This window comes from Rhipicephalus sanguineus, chromosome 2 (assembly GCF_013339695.2).
Source record: "Rhipicephalus sanguineus isolate Rsan-2018 chromosome 2, BIME_Rsan_1.4, whole genome shotgun sequence".
NCBI classification, from domain to species: domain Eukaryota; kingdom Metazoa; phylum Arthropoda; class Arachnida; order Ixodida; family Ixodidae; genus Rhipicephalus; species Rhipicephalus sanguineus.
Window position 1 is genome coordinate 27,331,650 of NC_051177.1, and position 20,450 is coordinate 27,352,099.

At 49.5% G+C, this 20,450-nt stretch overlaps 1 protein-coding gene across 2 annotated transcripts in view; it reads left to right on the forward strand.

Moving 5' to 3' along the window:
* The first annotated feature begins 5,528 nt into the window (after window positions 1-5,528).
* The window catches only part of LOC119382590 (microtubule-associated protein Jupiter), a 73,248-nt gene continuing 58,326 nt past the window's right edge, over window positions 5,529-20,450 (forward strand). Inside the window, exon 1 of one of the 2 annotated variants that reach the window (XM_037650353.2) lies at window positions 5,529-5,852. In XM_037650353.2, the coding sequence (XP_037506281.1) occupies window positions 5,794-5,852 (59 nt within the window). In that variant the 5' untranslated portion in view covers window positions 5,529-5,793. The remainder of the gene's footprint in view (window positions 5,853-20,450) is intronic. The other variant, XM_037650351.2, reaches the window with a different exon arrangement.

Genomic DNA, 20,450 nt, shown 5'->3' on the forward strand with positions numbered 1-20,450 from the left:
TATGTTGCATCAACTAGACAGTGGTGTTCCTGTGGGTCCAAGTGCATCTACTTGCGGTTTTGCAGATTTCCCCTACCTCGAGCTCAAACATGAACAATTTCTGTTAAGGACAATGAAACGGCTTGCTGTATGAAAGCGCCCGTTTCAGTTTTGCAATTTTTAGTACAACGGGCGATTTTCGGCATCTGTTTGTTTGAATTATATTTTTAGTGTTGATATAATGCAAAGGTCTGTTAGTTTTCGAGCACAGTAAGAATGTTTTAGATTTTTTGACTGTTCAAGACATCTTAATAAGGAATTCATTATTTTAATTTAACAAATCATTTTCAAGTATCAGGCACCCTCATTGGCAGGTTCGATTAGCTTATGTTTGTTGTCAAAGTGCACATAACACGAATTTTGTTGTACGTAAAAAAAGTTTGATCATTACCCATGCCTGTTTTTTCCCAATTTTTCATACCTTTCTGTATCACAGAATACAATAAATATTTTATATTTTTTGAAAATCAAGTGTTATGTTTTGCAGACCAGTTTGACTGGATGTGGAAGCCATATTAAGCATTGTTTTGTACATGATGTTGTATACATATTTATATGTGTGTACTACTTCTGATTTCATTTCATGATCCTTAATATGCAGCGCAAGTGGGTGATGACCGAATTTGAAGCTTCAGATGAACACACGAGGCTTACGCATGGGTCACTGCAGATTTCACTAATTCAGGGTGTCTTTCCAACCAAGCCCTCCTTATGTGAACACGACCTTTGCCAAACCAATATGAAGACGCGTTTGTGCAAATTCGGTAGTACACCCCGAATTAATGACATCCGCAGGAACACATGCATGACGCCGTTTGTGACCACCTAAAGCTTCTGTTTCGGCCATTACACATGACGCAAAAGGAATCGTGTACACCCTTCCAACACCGATACAAAAGGGTGTTAATACGAGCTAACACCTTAACACCCCATAAAATTTTTGCTGAACACCCTTTCTTTAGGGTGTTAAATTAACACCCTAATTGAAGGGTGTAGTCAATAACACCCTAAGGGTGTCCGTCTGGCGACAAACCGATTTACACCCTTAAGAGTGTAAAAATGTTTAGTGTGTAACTTACTAATACGAGAAAAATCGGTGTTCTCTTTAGTGCCGCTTTAAGACTTTCACGTAACAGCGCAAGGAGCCTACGCCGTACTGTGGGCCTACGTAAACCCGCCACTGCTCCTGACGTTCAATCTACACTGCGTGGAAACAGTTGCTTTATCGAAGAATGTAATGTGTCTCAAGAAAACAATAAAGTTTATAACCATGTTATTTCTAATTTCTTTCTGTCACAGTTTGAAAAATACCCGCCGCGCTGGCCATGTGGTTATGCTGACCCGAAGGTCACGGTATCGAATCCCGGCTGCTGTGGCCACATTGTTGAGGGCGGCAAAATGCAAGAGGCCCGTGTGCTTAGATTTAGGTGCACGTTAACGAACCCCAGGTGGTAAAAATATCCGGCTTTCTCCACTACGGCGTCCCTCGTAATCGTATTGTGGTTTTGTGACGTAAAACCCCAACTATTATTATATGACTGTTTGAAAAATGTCCGTCAACCCATCAATATGAGCGCTCTGAACACGGTCTGCGAAAAAACGACGTACTCGAGCGTCTCAGACCGGAGTTTAAACACGCCGGGTCGTTATCGCGCAGCGCCGACGTAGAGACGTGGGTTACAGTAAAAAAAGCAAGCAGAAAAGAAAGAAAGCTGCGAATAAAAACGAAAAGGGCCGGAAGAGATGCGAAAGAGACGCCAAAATACGCACTCGAATTGGAAACACGTGCGCCGGGCGTCCCTGGCGCATTTCAAAAGCGCTCTTCCAGGGCGTATTTCAGGGCGAGGTCAGCGACCCTCTCGGCGGGAAAGCACGGCAGCGCTCGCTCAAGGAGCCGCAAGAGGAGCCGGCCGGCACGGCGCTGCACTGTTTATACCGCTCGCTTTGCAAAGGCCCGCTGTATAACCGATCGTGTCCGCGACAAGCTGGGCCACATCCTGCCAACAAGTTGCAACGTGCGCCGTTCGCGACGCAACCGAAGACGACTGTAGCAGCCATAAACGTGCGCAGGGTTCCTGACGAGAGTGGGAAGTTGGGCTTGTCGGTGATGCATAAATGTTCACGCAGCGCAAAAATTTGATACACGACAAGAGAAGGGATGAAGACGAGCGCTAACTTTCAACAAAGTTAACGCTCGTCTTCGTCCTTCTTGAAAGGGTTTGCAGCGCAAGCACGGTAGTGCTGAAGGAAAGGTTTAAAGGCGAGGAACGGAAAGCAAAGAGGGACGACACGTTCCGTTCCTCGCCTTTAAACCTTTCCTTCAGCACTACCGTGATTGCGCTGCAAACCCTTTCAATATGCATTTTAACCAACTAGCTCAAATAGCCGTTCTTCTTCGTCCTTCTCTTGCCCTGTGTCCAAATTTTTGCGCTACGTGAGTTATGCAGGGTGGTTCATTATAAGGGGAGGCAAGTTTAACGCTCCTCCCCCCTTACCACATTACTATTTTCCGAGAGAAAACGAGCTTCGTAAGGGATGCAAAAATAAAGATGAAGCGATGACGTTCTTCCCAACGGCCTGCCTTTGGTCCTCTGCCTTCCAACGGCAGATGTGAGAAGTAGTTTTTGGTATGCAACATCAAGGGTTCTCGGCCGCCATTATCGTGAAAAACCTGCGAGGCCATAACACTGCCGTTAAAAAAAAAATGATGGCACAGTTCCGAGTGAGTATCGGTATGAAGCAGACTTGCCCCCCCCCCCCCCCCCCCCCCCCACGTTGCGCACGTATGGTAGCAGATACAGCCAGTGCCCATATCTGCAGACTGGTAGCGAGGAATGCGTAAGAAATCCGAGAAAGTCGTCCAAGTGGCACGTACAAGCCACCGAGTCTGAAGAAAAATTGGCCCCGCCTTCACACCTCAACAGCCGCGGCAAACTCCTCCCCTTTTTCCCCTCAATCTCGCGCTATATAACCTTTGCACTCAGTGAACCCTGCTCATACCTGCTCCTTCGTTTTCTTTTTCTTTCTTCACTCGGCACCTTGAGACGACGTCCAACGAAGCTTGTTTATTCACAAGCCGCAGGGCACATGTGCTCACACAAACACACACAAACGAGCCACTCACGCACGCTGTACACACACGCGAGCGTACTGGATTCCATATATGTAACCCTTCTTCGCGGTAGTCGTTGATTATTTCACCTGCCGGTCTCTCGTTTTCTTTTTTTCCTGGTTCACGCATTCCGTTCGCGCCGCGGCGTGCACCTTCTGTCCACTGGAGCGAAGAGAAATGAGCCGAGCGTCGAGGCAGTGCGAAGGATAGATACGAAAAGAAAAACATCGGTATACGTAGAAGTATACAGCGACATGTGGGCCATATGCGGTGACCCTTCAGCCCGACCGCACGAAGTGCGCACACAGGCTATTTCCATCTCCTTTTTTCTTTTCTTTTTTTATTTTATTTTATTTATTTATTTATTTGTGCAGGCACAGGCACCCGCTTACGAGATTCATATGCGGAAATAAAGAAGTGACAGTAAAACAGACGAGTTTCGCCCTTGGAGGAAGTATATACTTTAGAGGTGCGATGTTTGGAGGGATATGGTATAAGGTGTGTGCGTGTCTCTGTGTGTGTGTGTGTGTGTACGCCTTCTCGGTAAAAGGAGGGATACCTGCAACAACAGTGCATACGTGCCACGCTACAGTCGGCGCGCGACTTCTGATGCAGCGCGCGGCTCGATTTATGCGTAGGAGTGAGGGTTTGTAAGGAAGTTCTTGAGGGCGGAGTGATATGTTGATAATTATTTGTTCTTTTTCTGTTTCTCGCCATCAGTTACGACGTGGAAGCCCGGTTCACAGATCACTTCGATGAATTTCCTTCTCCGTGTGTGTCCAGTGGAGGCGATCGAGAAAGCAAGTTTTGGGCGGGACATTCTTGAAGGGAGCCGCGGAACGACGGAGGCAACTTCCTGAATCTGTTGGTGAAATGTTAGCAGCCCATATCGCGCGCGGCTCTTTGAACAGTCCATATCTGAGCGCACCCGTGCGGTGTGCGCACGCGATCTCGCACACGGGGACAGCGATACGTCCTGTCAGTGCAGTGAAACTTAACTATGGCGGTGTGCTGGCGTTAACATCTGGAGAATAGTTTAATATTTTTTTGGCAGCGAACATGTTCAAACTTTTCGGCAGCGCAGCATCGAATAGGACGTTTCGGTAATTCTATGTATGCATGCACGCGTGTCAGTTGTCCTCTCTTTCCTTCTTCCTTTCCTTATTCCATTCCTCCCCTTCCCCCGTGTAGGGTAGCAAATCGGGTGCAACCTGTTCAACCTCCCTGCCTTTTCCTTGCCTTTGTCTCTCTCTCTTGGTAATTGTATCAAAATTTAGGCACTGTACGAAGAGCTAGCAAACGAAGAAAAAGAAAGAAACTCTTGCATTCAGAAAGACGGCAAGGCAAGCAATCCTGATTCGTTGTTTCCGAAATCGTCCAGCCACTGACGGAAGGTAGTTAGAACAAAAAAAAAAAAACGAAGTTTGTAAGAGAGAATGCGTGTTTAGCAGTGGCTGTAAGTAAGGCAAAGGAGAGAGGGCCCTATGAGGTTCTCTTCGTCGTGAGGACGACAAGCCTCTCGTCGTAACGTTGATTGCGCACTCGAGCATCTCATCTTTAACCGATGTGCGTGTCAGCTCCTTACATCGAGGCTGCGTCAATCTTACTGAAAGCTCTTCGTCGCTGTAGTTTCATAAACGCGACAGGCCGTGAAAGCAACGATGTTGTCTGATGAAAAAGAAAGGAGGCAAAGGCTAAATGCAGTGCTAGAAGTTCGTTGTCAAGTGCCGTTGACTGAAAATAAAGAAGGGAAAACGCGTGATATATGAAACACGCACAGTCTGGTGTTCCCTTTTCATCACCATTATCGTTAATATTCCCGAAGTTGCCGTCAGCGACCCTTAGGGGGGAAACGACGCGAGGGGAGAGGCCTACAAAAAGAAGCAAAACGGTGTCAGCTAATCGAAGCGCGGTGGCGTCGGGTGGCGGCCGGCTGCTGTGGATATCGTCGCCCCATTCACAAGATCAGTCGATCGCAAGGAGGAGGAGGAGACGAAAAGAGACTCCTCCCGCATTGTGCGTGTGTGCGTGAGGTGCTACACACGCGTACACCACGCAGGCCGCCCGTGAGAGAGACTCTTTCCGCAAACAAACTGCCAGCAAACAGCGGCACCGAAAGCACCGACAGACGACGCCACGCTGCAAAAAGGGCCGCCGAACCGCTGCTGCCGCAGCTACGCGTGCCGTCGAACTTTGTTTTATGTTTCTTTTTCTATCGAGAGGGAGAGGGGGAAAGGATGAGGGAGAGGATGCGTAGCGTCGGGGGCACCGCGCTCTGAGAGAGTGCGGGGCGGAGGGGCGCGGCAGAAGGAAGGAGAGGGCTGTTTCCCTCACCCTTCATAAAAGGGCCCCGGAGCGGGCAAGAAGAGTCTCGAGGAAGCAACGCTGCGGGTTTATTCGGCTCTCGGAAGGCAAAAGCGCCGTTACGTCCACCTCTCACACACACGCCTCGTCGCGCCCCCTTTGGACAGCATCCTCCCGTTCGTCTTGTGCGCGGAGTGAGTTTCTGCTCCGGCGTTGTTTCCCAACAACCCCCACGGCAGAGAAGAGCATCCAGTGACTCCCAGGAACATCCCTGAAACGTCCCGTTCTCGATCACACACACCCCTCGGCGTGCGTTCATCGTCGCAGCAGTAGCAGCCATGGCCCCGGTGTACGATTTTCGCCACGTTGAATTGGATAAGATTGGCCGCGGAAAGAGGTGAGACTCGATCTCAGTTGTTGCTGTCACTTCTCGACTTGTTGAGCTGTGTGGTCCGTGGGTTGCCGGCAAGCGATTATACAGTGTTGTGCGGCTTCTCCGGTGTTGAGTTTAGGTATTCGGGAAAAGGGGTTTCGGGAGGCTGCAGAGCGCGTGACAAGCTCAGAGGTTTCAGTCTACCGACCGAATACAGAAAGGTAGTGATGCTTTTTAAACAACCTGGATTCGTGAGAGAGTGGGTACTAGCTATGTTAGATTCAGTCAATAAAGTATTCACCCAGCAAGTGTTGAAGGAAAAGCAAATGAGATCAGGTGCTAGTTCGTAGGGGTTCTCTCTTTCTTTACAGCCGAGTTATTAATGACAGCGTTTTCACCGACGAACCTCCACTTGTGCGCGTAAACTGACCTAGCGACCGTTCGGAATAAGATGGCTATGGCTCGGCTCCAATAACGAGCGAGCTACTACTTCTAAATTCAGCACGACAGTTCGCTTTTGAGATTGCCAACTTATCTAGGCGAGAAAAGTACGACTGCAGCCCGCGAAGCTCTGCCTTGACCGGTTTTGAGGGCTAGATAAAGAATAGGAAGCCGAGTGAAATATCAAGGTGATTTAGTGCGCGATAAGGGGTTCCGTCTGGTGGTAGCGTTTGCGAAATTTTCATCGAAAGCCGGAGTGAACTGCTACTATAAGAAGCCACGTGCGGTAGTCCCACTATGGTTGGCCTTTTATACAGCTTGGCTTCGGAACAACCACGCTACAAGCATATTTCCATGAAAAAGAACTGAAGGATAGTGCTTCCCATATGGCTTCCAAGGTAACGTGTTCAAATTAATGACGTCAAAAGCCTTCTTCGTGTTTTATTCTACAATTTCGGCTTCTCTCATATTACATACCTTGCAGAATCTCAATGACGTCTATGTAACAGCAAATACTGCGGTATCGAGCCACTCCTGCAAGCTATCTATACATGTATAAGAGTCTTCATGATAATTTTGACGCAAGGTAATTGTGCGACGTATTTCACTCGCACTTTTTCTTGTTATGCTGCCCAGCGCGATGCGTTACTGAAAATAGCGTTTTTGTCCGACGTCCCTCAGTGAGACTTTCTAAACGTTGCCCTCCATGCGCTTTGACAGCCACGCTCTTCCAACAACGCGCTGTTGCTTATAGAGTGGGTCTATACGAGGTAAAACAGAGCCACAAGGACAGAGAAGTTTTGCGACATTTCCAGTCGGGCTCGCGCTCTTCCTGGCAGAACGCCCACGCTACGCTTTGTTTCCCGTACTGCTTGCAACACTGCTTCGCCAAGCCCAACGTCCGACGTAGAGGCGCGCGCCGTTCCCAATTACCGCGCATTGCAGGCTAACTGATGGCGTCGCCCATGCTGGCGACATAACGCCAACGACCTCACTGTCCTCACTGTACGTGCTTTCTCTTCGAAGGGAGGTGAAAAATCGCGGCCCCCTAGACGGATACATTATCGAAGTCGCTTTCAGAGGACTTCCCATATAAAAGCGGCAGCCGAAGACAACTTTGGAAGTTACTTCAAGAACCTTGAGTGAGACGTGGCGTGTGGGAGACGCCCTTACGCAGGTTGTTGTCTCCAGACCGCTGCTTTCTGCTAAATTACCTCTTGTCAGCTTCCCAGAAACATTGTTTCGTATTCAACTTCGTCTCCAACACACTATTTATAGCTAAACCCGTTTCTTTCCCCTCTCCATTTTGCCAGAACGTAACCACTTCCGCCTCGCAGAAGGAAACCGACGAATAGAGACGGTCGGGTCCTTTGCATCGCAGATTATCGAAGGGATTATCGAGACGTTTTAATCCCGTATACGTGGCTGAGGCTTCTAAAGAGGCATTCCAGATTTGATTTTAAAAACTTGAGTGTTGTCGGAATGTGCAGTACGATACGCTTACACCGCAAAAGTACGAGAACGCGCGGCGGCGCAGGGAGTACGAGTAGCGTGAGAACTACTACGCGTACAGTAAGCAGCAACAAATGTAGCGTCGTCGGCGCGCATCCGGTAGTGCCGTTACGTGAGCACCGCCATCCCCACGGGGGCCGGCGCGGCGCAATCAACCTTGCAGCGGCCGCGCTATGTGGGAAAGCCGACCGACCACGTGCGCAGCGAGAAAGCACCCCCCACTGGGGCAGCACGCCGGCAGGTCGTGAAGAGTGTATACGTGTACTACGCTTCGCGGCGCAGCGCTCACTCGCCGCGTTATGCGAAGGGTCAGGGCATAATTCCAGCCTCCCCGAGAAAAGGAAGACGCCTCGCTATAAGGCTGATGATCGCGCATGACGAAATGCAGCCTAAACGTCGTCGCTGCCAAAGGCCCACCTCTCTCTCTCTCTCTCTCTCTCTGAAGTACCCCATTACATTATACAGCAGGGAGCCCAGCTCGTGAGAATGGCGCGGAGCTCGGCGCCTGATAGCAACAATACGCTAGAGGCGGTCGGACGAGTCCGTATACGTAGTACATACATAACATTACGGAATGCCGCCCTCCCCTTGGAGCCGTATAACGTTACTCCCGCGTGTGCGGCATTATATGTGTTCCGTTTCGTTTATTCCGCAGTAATCACGGCGTCTCATGCAGGCTCCGATTGATAGGAGAGAACGCTAACAGCCGTGTACGCATATAAGGTGAGCGCGTTCCTTTGATATCGGCAGAGGTGTCCGTTGCACGGCCGAAGCCGCAACGAGCAAGCGAATTCCAAGAAGCGCGCCAGGCAGGCAGCCGGCGTCCTGGGGTGAGCGGTGCCGGCGAACCCCGTGAGGAGAGTGAGAACGCGGCGCGGTCGGCCGGCAGGTAGGCAGATACGACAACAAGTAACCTGCTGCTGCTGCTTGCTTCGCGTTGGTTGCTGCCGCGAAACGCAGCCGGCAGAACTGATGTATTCGCATGCTCGCCCTTCAACCCTCGCGGCTGCTGCCCGACGGCCGTGAGCAATTGTGCTAGCGGGTGGAATGGAGGTAGCCTGACGCTTCTGGCTCCATGCTACATATGGAGGTTCGAGAAGAAGCGGTAGAAAATGTGACCTCGTCTAGAACACTGCTTCGCGCGAAGCTGGTCTCGGTCGCGCGAGAGGGTATACACAGTCATTTAGCGGCCGATTCCCGCTGCCTCGCTCGCAGAAAGGAGCCGGCGAGCGCATAGCTTCGTCTTGTATTTATTTTCCTCGCCAGGGCACACGAGAGCACGCTGCTCTCCCCCACCACCCTTTATTTTCTGCACTCCGAGAGCACAAGCATGCAGCGGCGACGACGCTGAGGAAGTGCTGCAGCAAAGCGACCAGGCACGGCAGTTTCTTTTTTTCTCCTTTCCACTCGACGTAGAGGTCAGCTGTGCACGGAAGACCGCGGCAGGCAGCAGCAGTGCAGAGAAAATCAAGAAAAGGCACGAGAGCGCCCAGAAAGAAAACTCGCGGTGATGATCACGAGCGACGCTGCAGTCGTCCGCCGGCGGCGGCGGCCTGGGGTTACGCGAGAGTGAACCTGTTCTACCACTCTTGCCGAGCAAGAAGCGCGGCCACGCACACACCGAGGATGCTTCTTTGCAACGGAAGAACGCGCAACCGCGAACTCGAGCGAGTGGCAAGTCGCGCACGCTTAAGGAGGAAAAAAAAAAAAAGAAAGGGTGGCGAGAAGCGCGAGCAAGTCGCTTCTGTTGCGTGCCAACGGGGCGTGCTTTGTGTCTCCCCTTCGTGGTGTTGCTTGCTTCCCGGTCCTCTCGTTGCCAGCAGATGTCCCGAGGGATGCGATCAATAGAGCGATTTTACCATTACCGCCAGAACGTCCCAGAAAGTGGCGTAGATGTCGGTGAAGATGCGGTCGGATATTCCCGAGGCGAAGTTGTTAAAGCAGTGTCAATTCTACTACATAGCATTGTCGAGAGAGTACGTATGCTCCACCTTAAAGTGGAAGATGAAGAGGAAAGAAAATCAACGATGGGACGGTGATAGTCAAAGCTTCCCGATAGACATATTGAGATATGTTGCTAAAGGCTTCTTACTGGTTTGTTCTATTTGTTAGTTTTATAAGGCGTGTGAGAGCTAAATAAGCCCCTTGTTGCAAGCTGCGTTGAAAACGTTGCGAGGGCATACATCGTGCATACGCCTCAGATCAATTTACTGCACATTGTACATTTACGCAATATTTACGGAATCAGCGCAGTTTACTGAGCCGTTCACGCGAAGTGGATGGAAGATCGGACTGTGTCGGTAATGTGTTTTGTAACTAATCCTCGAGGAAGATCGAAAAGTGTTTATTAAAAGCGGAGGACTATACCGCGACCGCGGGCTGAGGGAACGAATAGAGAGAAAGAGAGAGAGAGAGATAATAAAACGAGAGAAAGGCAGGGAGGTTAACCAGAATTGTATCATCCGGTTTGCTACCCTACACTAAGGGGATGGGGAAAGGGAACGAAAATCCTTGTCGCTGCAATGTCATTGTGTTCACGGAAGTGGCACGACTCGAGTGTATAGAGGCGTCCACACCTTTCTGCGCCGTAAAATGTGGGCCAGTACGAGCAAGGTAGCAGCGCCGTTGTATAAGCAGTGGCTTATGTGTTCCGCATGGATTCGCTGTGGGTTGTGCATTATAAGTATACAACGTGATTGCAGTCGTGAACGTTACTACCATGCGCGTATCGGTTCTGCAAGCTTTTCCTTACTTAACTACGGTGTCATTGTATAGGCCGAGCAAAAGAGAAAATTATGTAACCTTGCACTGGGAGGGAACCCGACTTGTCGTCAGGACGGCGGGAAAGCCGACGCTTGTCCGTCGATCCTTCGCTCACCTTTCGTTGACGAAGCAAAGCGTTCCGCTTGCGACGACAGACGGACTGTGGCGCAATGCATGACATAACAGGTCATCTTGCACTATTACATTACAGGCATCATGCATCGCTAGGCCTCCGGCTATTTCCACGGTCGCGCCAACAGCCACGTGATTCTCACCTTGGACCGACATGCCTGGATATACTCCGATTCGATCAGCGCGAAGAGTTCCGTGAATTTTGGCTGTCCCGTTACAGCAATTATATCACCGAGAGCTCTATTATACACTGTCGAATTCTTTCATATAAATATACCGTAGTGTTCGCCATTTTGACATCTCTGATAGGTTCATGGGGCTGCTGTGGCCGCAATGATTCTCTCAAGACGTCCACATGGCTGAACTCGAACATTCAAAACAACACTTTTTTGGGCTGGTCGGTTCATTATACGCGGTAGATCATAAAAATTATGGCCGTTTAGCGCGAACAAATACCGAGGGAAGGTGTCAAGGGGAGAGCAATTCCCTCGTTATTTGTTCGCGCTAAACAGCCATAATTCTTACGGTGTACTGCGTAAAATGAACTCGACATATATCTCGTAGCGCAATTCGACTGTGTAGAGAACATCATGTCGTCGTGACAATTTGCGATGGCCGAGGCTCAGTCCTTGAGATGCAGAGAACCGAAACTCTGACGTGCGCCGATCTCTTTAAGCGGCCCTGTCAAGCCAGGTGACAAACGGGCCCACGAACCACATGACGGCACCTCTGGACGCTGACCCCTATTTGGAGCCCAGAGAGCGTCTTCCCGGGGAGTTTTATGGGCACGGAGCACGCATGGCAGTTGTGTATACCGACGAAAGGTTCCTCGATTCGTGCGCGCATGTGCGCTCGTTGTTCTCCTCGCCGAGTCCGAGGCTTTTCACCTCGCTCTGAGCAGAAAAAGGGGAAGAAGAAGAAGAAGAAGGACTCCTTCGCTGAGCGATGCTCCGGAAACCATCTGCTCCGCTTCCAACCCCCCGAACGCCATTGTGAGGGCCGAGCCCGAATGGGAGCTCGGCTGAATGCGGATCGCGGGCTCACGACGACGCCCTTGCGGGAGCGCAGGCGGCAAACAAAAACGTACGGTTCCGGGAGACGGAAACATTTGCGCCAGCGATGCCCGTTCAGAGCGCGAGAGTGAAGGAGGGTACCCCGCGGTGAAAGACGGGGAGGAAAGGCCAGGTGCTGCTGCTGCTGCGGGAACAAACGTCGATGTCGCACGATGCCGGGAGGCCCCGAATAGCGAAACGAGCGTCGCAAGGTGTGGCGCCGTCGCGTCGGAGAGAGCTGTGCGGCACGCTAATGGCGTCAAGACGCTGCTGTAGGTCTCGCGATGTGGTGGTCGACTTGATGCGTCCTGGAGTTCACGTGGAAAGGAAGGGGTTGCTCGTGTCTTTGACCGAAACCCACGTCTTTAGCCTCACAGATGACCAATGTCGAACAAAGAGAAGCAACCGCATGTTATAGTCGTTTACCTAATACTTCCATGCGTTTTATTTATTCATTTAAAAGGTCGCGGGATCGAATCCCGGCCGCGGCGGCCGTATTTTCGATGGAGGCGAAAATGCTTGAGGCCCGTGTACTTAAATTTAGGTGCACCAGGCCCGTAGCCAGGAATTTTTTTCGGGGGGAGGGGAGGGGGGGCACTTGTTGAAAACCTTGACTTTTTGAGAAAAACACCTATTTTTATTATTTATTTTTGGTAAAAACACATACTTCACCAAAACTTCGGGGGAGGAGGGCCCTAGCCCCCCCCCCCCCCCCCCCCCCCCCGGCTACGGGCCTGAGGTGCACGTTAAAGAACCCCAGGTGGTCGAAATTTCCGAAGCCCTCCACTACGGCGTCCCTCTTAATCATATCGTGGTTTTGGGACGTTTAACTCCATATATTATTATTATTAATAATAATTCATTTATTTTATTTATTCATTTAACCATTGAACTATGGTGTAGTTAAATGAATATTGTCTTCCGTGAGTATTTTTCTGTACAACCTATGCAGTGCAATGTTCCCCAATCTTTGTTCTCCATGTGTCGTATGCTACATATAAATACAATATAAGAGGTGGCGGTAGTGTTGTTGCTATATACGTCGAAAAGGGGCGAGCTTGCTCGTCTCAGGGGCTGTTGTGGCGTACTGGCACGTCCTGTAAAAGCGCCTCGCGACAAGAGCACATCACGCGTCGCCCGCACGTCTGTAAGTGGTGCGTGAAGGGGCGACCTCGACAGGCCACCACGACGGGACTAGGCGAGAAAAACCAGCAAGAAAACGGGCGCCGTGAATGCGAACAAGAAAGAAAGAGCAGTTTGCACGAGGAAAGCGAGGTGGGATGACGGCGGCGCACGCCGGGGCGTGTGACCTTTGGCGAGCCACGCATATATGACCCCGAACACGACCGCAAACGCGAGGGTGGAAGAGATGATAGCCGTGGCGTGTGTGGCGTGCTCGAGGAGAAACTAGACGAGTTTGTCGCAATGAGAGAAAAGCATGCAGTGCGAGCCAAAGAGTTGGCGTTGCCTGCGCGGAGGCAGCGTGAGCGACCCAATGCGCCGTATCTTACGCAGCTGTCAACTGTTCATGTAAAGACATGGACTCCTCATTCGCTTTTATGTGTCTCGATTCGTCGCCGATGACGGGTGTTGTGACACGTATGCATATGCACCTGTATAAAAATGACGAGCAACGCAGACCCACCAATGCTCGCGGATTTGTATAGCTGCGAGGAACACGCGAAGACGGGTTGAGACAAAAGTTTAGAGACGCAGAACAGAGTGCTGTCTCGGTGCTATTCGTTCTGATAAGTCACGACCTATACCTCCGTACATGCATTTCGGAGTAATGTATCATAATGTGCTCTCGCGCCTCAGAGGCAATCAACCAGAGCACACTCTATAGTTTATTATGCCTAGTGGTCGCGTGCTACGCGTGTCAATTAGTCGAGGCTCGTCATTTCCACGGAAGGGGCAGCACGTATAAAGGCGAGAAATCCGTCCTTGCTAAATGAGTCCGCCTGGCACAGACAGCGCATAGCCATTATATTCTACACGTGCTTCACAGCATATTGACTTTATGAGCATGTTCTTGCGAGCACTGTTTAGGCTACGCGAAACGAAATTATAAAGTAGAGTGTTGTGGTTACTCAGTCCTCTGCAAGGGACCCAATTATGGAGAGTGTCGGTCCGCGGTTGGGCGTTGCTGCGGACTCTAATTCACAAACTTCCAAGCTGCCTGTGGCCCTTAAACGTTTAAGATCCTCTTATGTAGCTCATTTGGGAAACTCGATTTGGTAATCGCAGCAACCACTTCTTCTGGCCGCGGTTCGTTTGCTCAGAGTTATATGCTTGCCTTATGTGATCTATATTGAAGTTCAGTATACTAGCAGGTGCCGCTTTCTTTCCATTTCCCGGCTGCACAAATAGTGGCCGCTTCAGCGCTGCGCACAAAGCCCTCGATAGTGCACGCTTTTAGTTGGACAGCGCCTGTAATGGCGGATCCAGAGTCGTTCCCCAGGTTTGCCTTGACGCCATACCACTTGTCTTCACTTTGCCTCGCCTTGATGTGTTTGCATCGTTGTTGTCTCACGAAGGCAGTGGAAGTTCAACTCCACACACACTGTCCTTCGTGTCATTTCAGTCGACTCGGCGAATGCGCGTGAAGCCGTGTCCTCGCATGCTTGCGTATGTCAACGAAAGCGCCGCGGAGCGACTTTCGCCCACCCTGGCACATAACCGCGCTCGCACAAAGACCCTTTTTGTTGTTCCAAGCGCGCCCGCAGCTCGTGGAGCGCTAAACTAGAATTAATTAGCTGGAGCACATAAGGGCAACACTTTCCAACGAAGCGTATTCCAGAGCGTCGTGTTTCACAAGCCATTGCTCATGTCCTATAAACGTGTCTGAATACGGAAGAAATGAACAGGTTGCAGTTACTAACGTCTGTCCACATGACGGGGCACTTGCGAAGTTGAATGCCGAATCCCTTGTTCACTTGATGGCAGCCAGCGTCGCTAACGGCAACTTGGCCGTCCCACGTGCATTCTCGTCGTGGGGGTTTGCAGTTCATTGCGCAAATTGTTGGTGACACACAAGACGTAATTATGGAGTATTTCAGCCCTTCCGTATATATATGCATGGAGTAATTTGCTGGCGCTGTCTTGGAGCGTACGCTCATGTAAGCTCTAGAATGAAAACAAAATTCGGTGTAGTATACTCAAACAGACGCACCCCTGCTGTCTGTCATGTTGCTTAACAGAACTCTCTTGATCTGCGTAACCCAGAAAATGTATTCCATCTCGCTCTAGGGCGGCCATCATTGCTTGATTATTTTTCGTCGACGCGCCGACGGGAAGACACGTCGAGTCTGGGTCGCATGCAGTCTAGAAAAAGAGGTCGCAACCTCTGCTTGATGCAAATATGACAGGCGTCAATTTTCATTACTGCCGTATATATACCCTCACTGCGGTGACACGAGAAGCCCCCACATGCATAAACGGTCGCGTGCGACCTATTCGTTCGACCTGAAATGTAATCTTTTACTTTACCGCATGAGGCATCGGATGGAACGCCTGCTTGCGCTATTTCTTGCATACTATCTCTAATGCGTGACGACTTGAATAGCAACAATATAAACGGTTTGACGTTTGATAAAGGCAAGTGCAGTGAAAGAGAGGACGGGACCGCATTTTATTGAGACAGACACATGTCTTCAGTTCTCTTTTGTGTGATCGTCCTTTTATCACCTTGTGAGGTTTTTCGCGGTGCTGAATATTCGGTCTGCTACCAAGGGAGTACAGAAGATAAGAGAATGGACGAGCGTCCAAAATCACCAGTGAGCCCACACTAGATGCACGAAATATATATGCTTTTTTCCAGAGGCAGTGCTTGATGTTCTGGGTGGACAATGGGTGAAGTGCCACCTTGAATTTGAATTCTACAGAATTCAAGGTGGCATATAAGACTATATAAGGTGGCATATAAACGTATCAGACTAAGGCTGACTATAGTCAGCCTTAGTCGTATACGTTTTTATATTTCGCCGCGATAGCTGTATGCTTACAAGCCTCCCGCTATTATACATCTGCTGATGTTCTGTTGTCGGCGGAGCTCGCGCGGCTGTCATTCAGGGTCATTACGAAAGCGTGCCTCTCGTGTTCGTCTGATGACGAGTTAGTAACGCAATCACAGCGGACATGACCCAGCTCATAAGAGCCACGCAGCCGTTAACGAAGTGCCGGGGGTTTTTAACTATATATATAGCAACCACAAAGGCCGCGCTTTTGGAACGCTCGATCATTACGCATCCAAAGCGCTTCTCGCTCTGATGAGCCTGGAGCACGCTTCCGGTGTGTGCGTATAGCATTCACGGGCGCTCACGCACGCATGAGTGGAGCGCTGTTGTTGAGTGTCGTCGTAAACACGGTTGCCTGCTTCGTGTCCGCTTGATGCCCGCGTGTAAAAGCGCCAGTATTCTTTACGGCCTCCGCAGACGATATGGGTGATCGAATGTATAATAGCGCGCAACGTTGTGAAACGCTGACGTTTGCTTAAGCCATCTGAGCTACTGCATAGCATCGTGGGGCAGCGCATATGTATACAAAACGTACTTGAAATCTCTCAGCCGCTTACAAAAGAGGTCAATAAGAATTATTACATTTTCAAATGGGACGGATACCAGTAAACCTCTGTTGCTACTCATGCGTGTACTTCCGCTGGACTCAGTATTAAGCGTTGCTGGTATAATACACACAATAGTAAATTATTATGACCCTCTACCACAAAACGCCTTTACGTTACCGATGCTCTGCACAAGAGCTGCAATTTACCGGTTGCCAGAGTATGCATGCGGTTGAAGACTAATATAATTTCGTGGCGCTCTTATATTTGGAATGCTATACCGACCGATGTGAAAGCAGCACGCAACTTTTCTGCGGCCGTGAAGCGCTTTTATGTCAGCGGATAGTGACACACTGAGCTTGATAAATAATCAATCTGTGCGCTTTGATTTCTTTCTCTCTAAATGTGACGTGCGTGTTTTTATATATGTATGTATTTAGTGCCCGTTCTTTTTTGTCACTGTTAGCACCGTTTGCTGAGTTATGCGGGTATGTCTAACCATTGGTCACCGTCACTAGCCAGCCAGGATATGGGACCAAATATGTTTTTGTCGATGTTTTTGTACTGCAAGTTGAAAGTGTAAATAAAAAAACGCGTTGCCGTAATCGTATCGTGCACGGCGCTATTCGCCTGTAAGCAGAGAGAGACGGAGGATAGGACTGAGGCTATAACAGAAGTAAAAATGCGGTACGCTACCCTACACATGGAAAACGAAAGGCGGACGTTGAGATGAATTATACAAAATCAAAAACATTAAATTTCGATTTTTTACATTACCATTTTGAAAATATAATTATGGGGCATTCCGTAGTGGGGGACTGTGTATCGGTTTTGACCACCTGGGGTTATGTGACGTGCACCTAAATCTAAGTACAAAGATGTTTTTTTCGCATTTCGCCGCCAAAGCAATGCGGCCACAGTGGTTGGGAATCGAACCTGCGTCCTCGAGCTTAAGCACGACAACACAGCCGCTAACCTACCGCACCGGGTAGAGATAATATATATATATATATATATATATATATATATATATATATATATATATATATATATATATATAGAGAGAGAGAGAGAGAGAGAGAGAGAGAGAGAGAAACTATGCAGCACAGATGCACCATCAAGGTCACGTCACTAACTGCCGCAGACTGTAACAATGCAAAATCACGTGAGCCCGCACTACATCGAAAGCAATTGTTCGTACACCTAAATGTTCTACAACTACATATATACCTCTCCAAGTGTAACAGACTCATATGGACTCGCCTGTGTTCTATTCTGGTGCCGTACACTATATAAATCAGTTTCGTGCACATGGTTGCAGCTGAAAGTGCACGTTCACAGGCTAATCTGTACTGCGGGAATGGTGGTGACGAAATAAGTTGAAACATTGCCAATCGTGTTATTTACACGTCGCGCAGCCTTCGACGCCATCACAGTGTAAGAAAAATGTTTTTTTCTTACGCTGCAGTGAGGGCTACGTGCGGGGCTTTACGGCGAGAAAAAGTCGAGTGATATCCCCCCGAAATGTCGTCTGTCTAAAATACGGCCCCTGGCATATATAGTCACAGTGACTCATCGTCACTCGCTCACGCCCACTCACAACCATTCACTCTCATTCTCACTAGCATGATCTTATAGTACTCGCTGGCACCCACTCGCACACGCTGACTCCCTGGAATGAGTCTTCTGAGTGAGGGCATGTATACCGACCAGCGAATGTACGGCTGACGCCTGTAGCATCCATGGCGTTCCAAGTTTCTATGAGACGTGGAAATGGCACCACGAGCGTGGGAGGGTGAGAGAAACCGTTAAAAAAGTGATCAACGTCCCCGACCTTAAAAAGAAAGCAAAACGTTATTTCGTGCGGTACCCACTGCGCACAACACAAGCTCCACAAGCGACGCTGCAGCCGGGCGCATTGGTATGCACCGCGTCTCGGGGTCCCAGACCGACGGACGCCGACTCGGGGTCGGTGGGGCTTCGGCCTGTAAGCCCACTTACAAAATAATCGCCCCCGATCCCTGCGCAACCAACGGCGGGCAGGTCAGCAACTCCCGCTCAGACCCCCGAGCCGTGGCGGCTTCCTCCCGTGCGTCTGGGAGGGGGCTAAAGACACGTCATTGGCTGCCCATGACGTCATAACGCGCTTCGCTGAGCGTAAAAGGCTTCCTTTTTTCCTTATCGGGCTTCCGATTCTCGATATGAGATTCCCTAATGCGCAACGGCACACTTGGCTTGCTTCCAATCTTGGATAGCTAAATGTTCGTCCGGGGCTTGCGACGTGTACAGACAGAACCGGAAGATGCTCGCATTGGTGGTGCTTCTCACGTATATACGAAGGTGCACAAGACGCTGACTCAAACAGGATCAGAGCCCATATTCACAAGTTACTGTTACGCTAGAATTGTTCGTTTACGAGCAAATAGCCAAACCGTATCATTGTGAGAGAATGTAGGAAAGGCAAGAAGCTTAACTAGACTTTATCCAGTTAGCCATACCCTATACACGTGGGAACGATATAGCAAAAGAGAGAGAGAGAGAAGGCATGAGTCTAAATATTTACGAGCATGGTGCAGCGTATTTATAGTCGGGAACTTAAGTCTGTCACGCTCCAGTATTGGAGAAGGGCTCGTACGACTTTCTGGGCTCATGAGCCGTCAGTCCATGCTCCCGATGTCTTTTCTTCGGCAAAAGGCCGATCAACAAATTCATTGAAGGCACACTGGCGAGTCTAGCGTTGTTCATCAAAGTGGCAACAGTGGCACTTACGAAAGAAAAACTTTGTGAACTCAAAGCCTATACATATTTTTTTTTTTCGGCGTTCTATCAGCGAGTGTTCAGGGGATATACCGGGTGTCCCAGCTATCTTTAGCCAAGGCTTTAAAAATACAATATTAGAGGCAGGCGAATGAAGTCAGTTGCAAATTGCTGACAGTCACCTTGCGCACTACAGACAATTTTTCGTTTGGTAATTAAGTAATTTCTTAATTAGCATTATTTAATTAAATTGCTAAATATTGACTGTAGGCAAGAAATGCGGCTTGCAACGTTCGAGAGCGTCTTCAGAAACCCCAATTGTATTATTTGCGATAAAGAAAGTCTCACGTATAACATTTTTTTCCAAGCTGTAAAGAAAGCCCGCGAAATACAAAAAGAACCACGTGACTAGCGCGTTCACGCGCCACGAGAATGCTGCCCTCAGCCGTGGTTCGAGAGAACGAAATCAGCTGCGGCCGCGACTCGCCGGCTCCGTTGCAGCGGTAGGCCGATAAGTCGACGGTGGTTTTTTTTGGCCCGCGTCAGCCAGTTGGCGCGCGTGACGGTGCAAGTTGTAGCGAGCGCGGGCCAAGAAAACACCGCCAGCTTATCGGCCTATACCGCTGCAAGGGAGCTGCCGAGTCGCAGCCGCAGCTGGTTTCGTTTGCTCAAACCATGGCTGAGGGCAGCATTCTCGCGGCGGGCGAATGTGCTAGTCACGTGGTTCTTTTTGTATTTCGCGGGCTTTCTTTGCAGCTTGGAAAAAATGCTATACGTGAAACTTTCTTTATCGCAAATAATGGAATTGGGGTTTCTGAAGACGCTCTCGAACGTTGCAAGCCGCATTTCTTTCCTACAGTCAATATTTAGCAATTTAATTAAATAATCCTAATTAACAAATTAGTTAAGTACCAAACAAAAAATTTTCTGTAGTGCGCAAGGTGAATGTCAGCAGTTTGCAACTGGTTTCATTCGCCTGCCTCTAATATTGTATTTTTTAACCCTTGGCTAAATATAGCTGGGACACCCGGTATACTTCGGCGCGAACTTTTGTATGTGGCTGCTCTTTGACGCACTTGAAGGTCAAGATTCCGTAGACCGTCTGAGTAGGCGCGGCCTTCAGTAGGCCAGTGCATAATACCAAATCACAAACATAGGCGGGCTCTGAACTCTGTTTCGTCTATTGTTTCGAAGAAAAATGGATCGCTGAGTCGGCTATGGTTTCTATAAGGGCAAGGGGACGTCCACTGCAGAAGTTTCGCCCAGCGCTAGTAAGAGGTCATAACTGCGGCCATATAGAGATGCAAATACGGCAGGCGTGACCGCTGAGGCCATGGTGTATTCACACCTCTCTGTATATCCTTAACACTAATTGTCTTCGGTACGTTCGCCTCGTCTGACTTG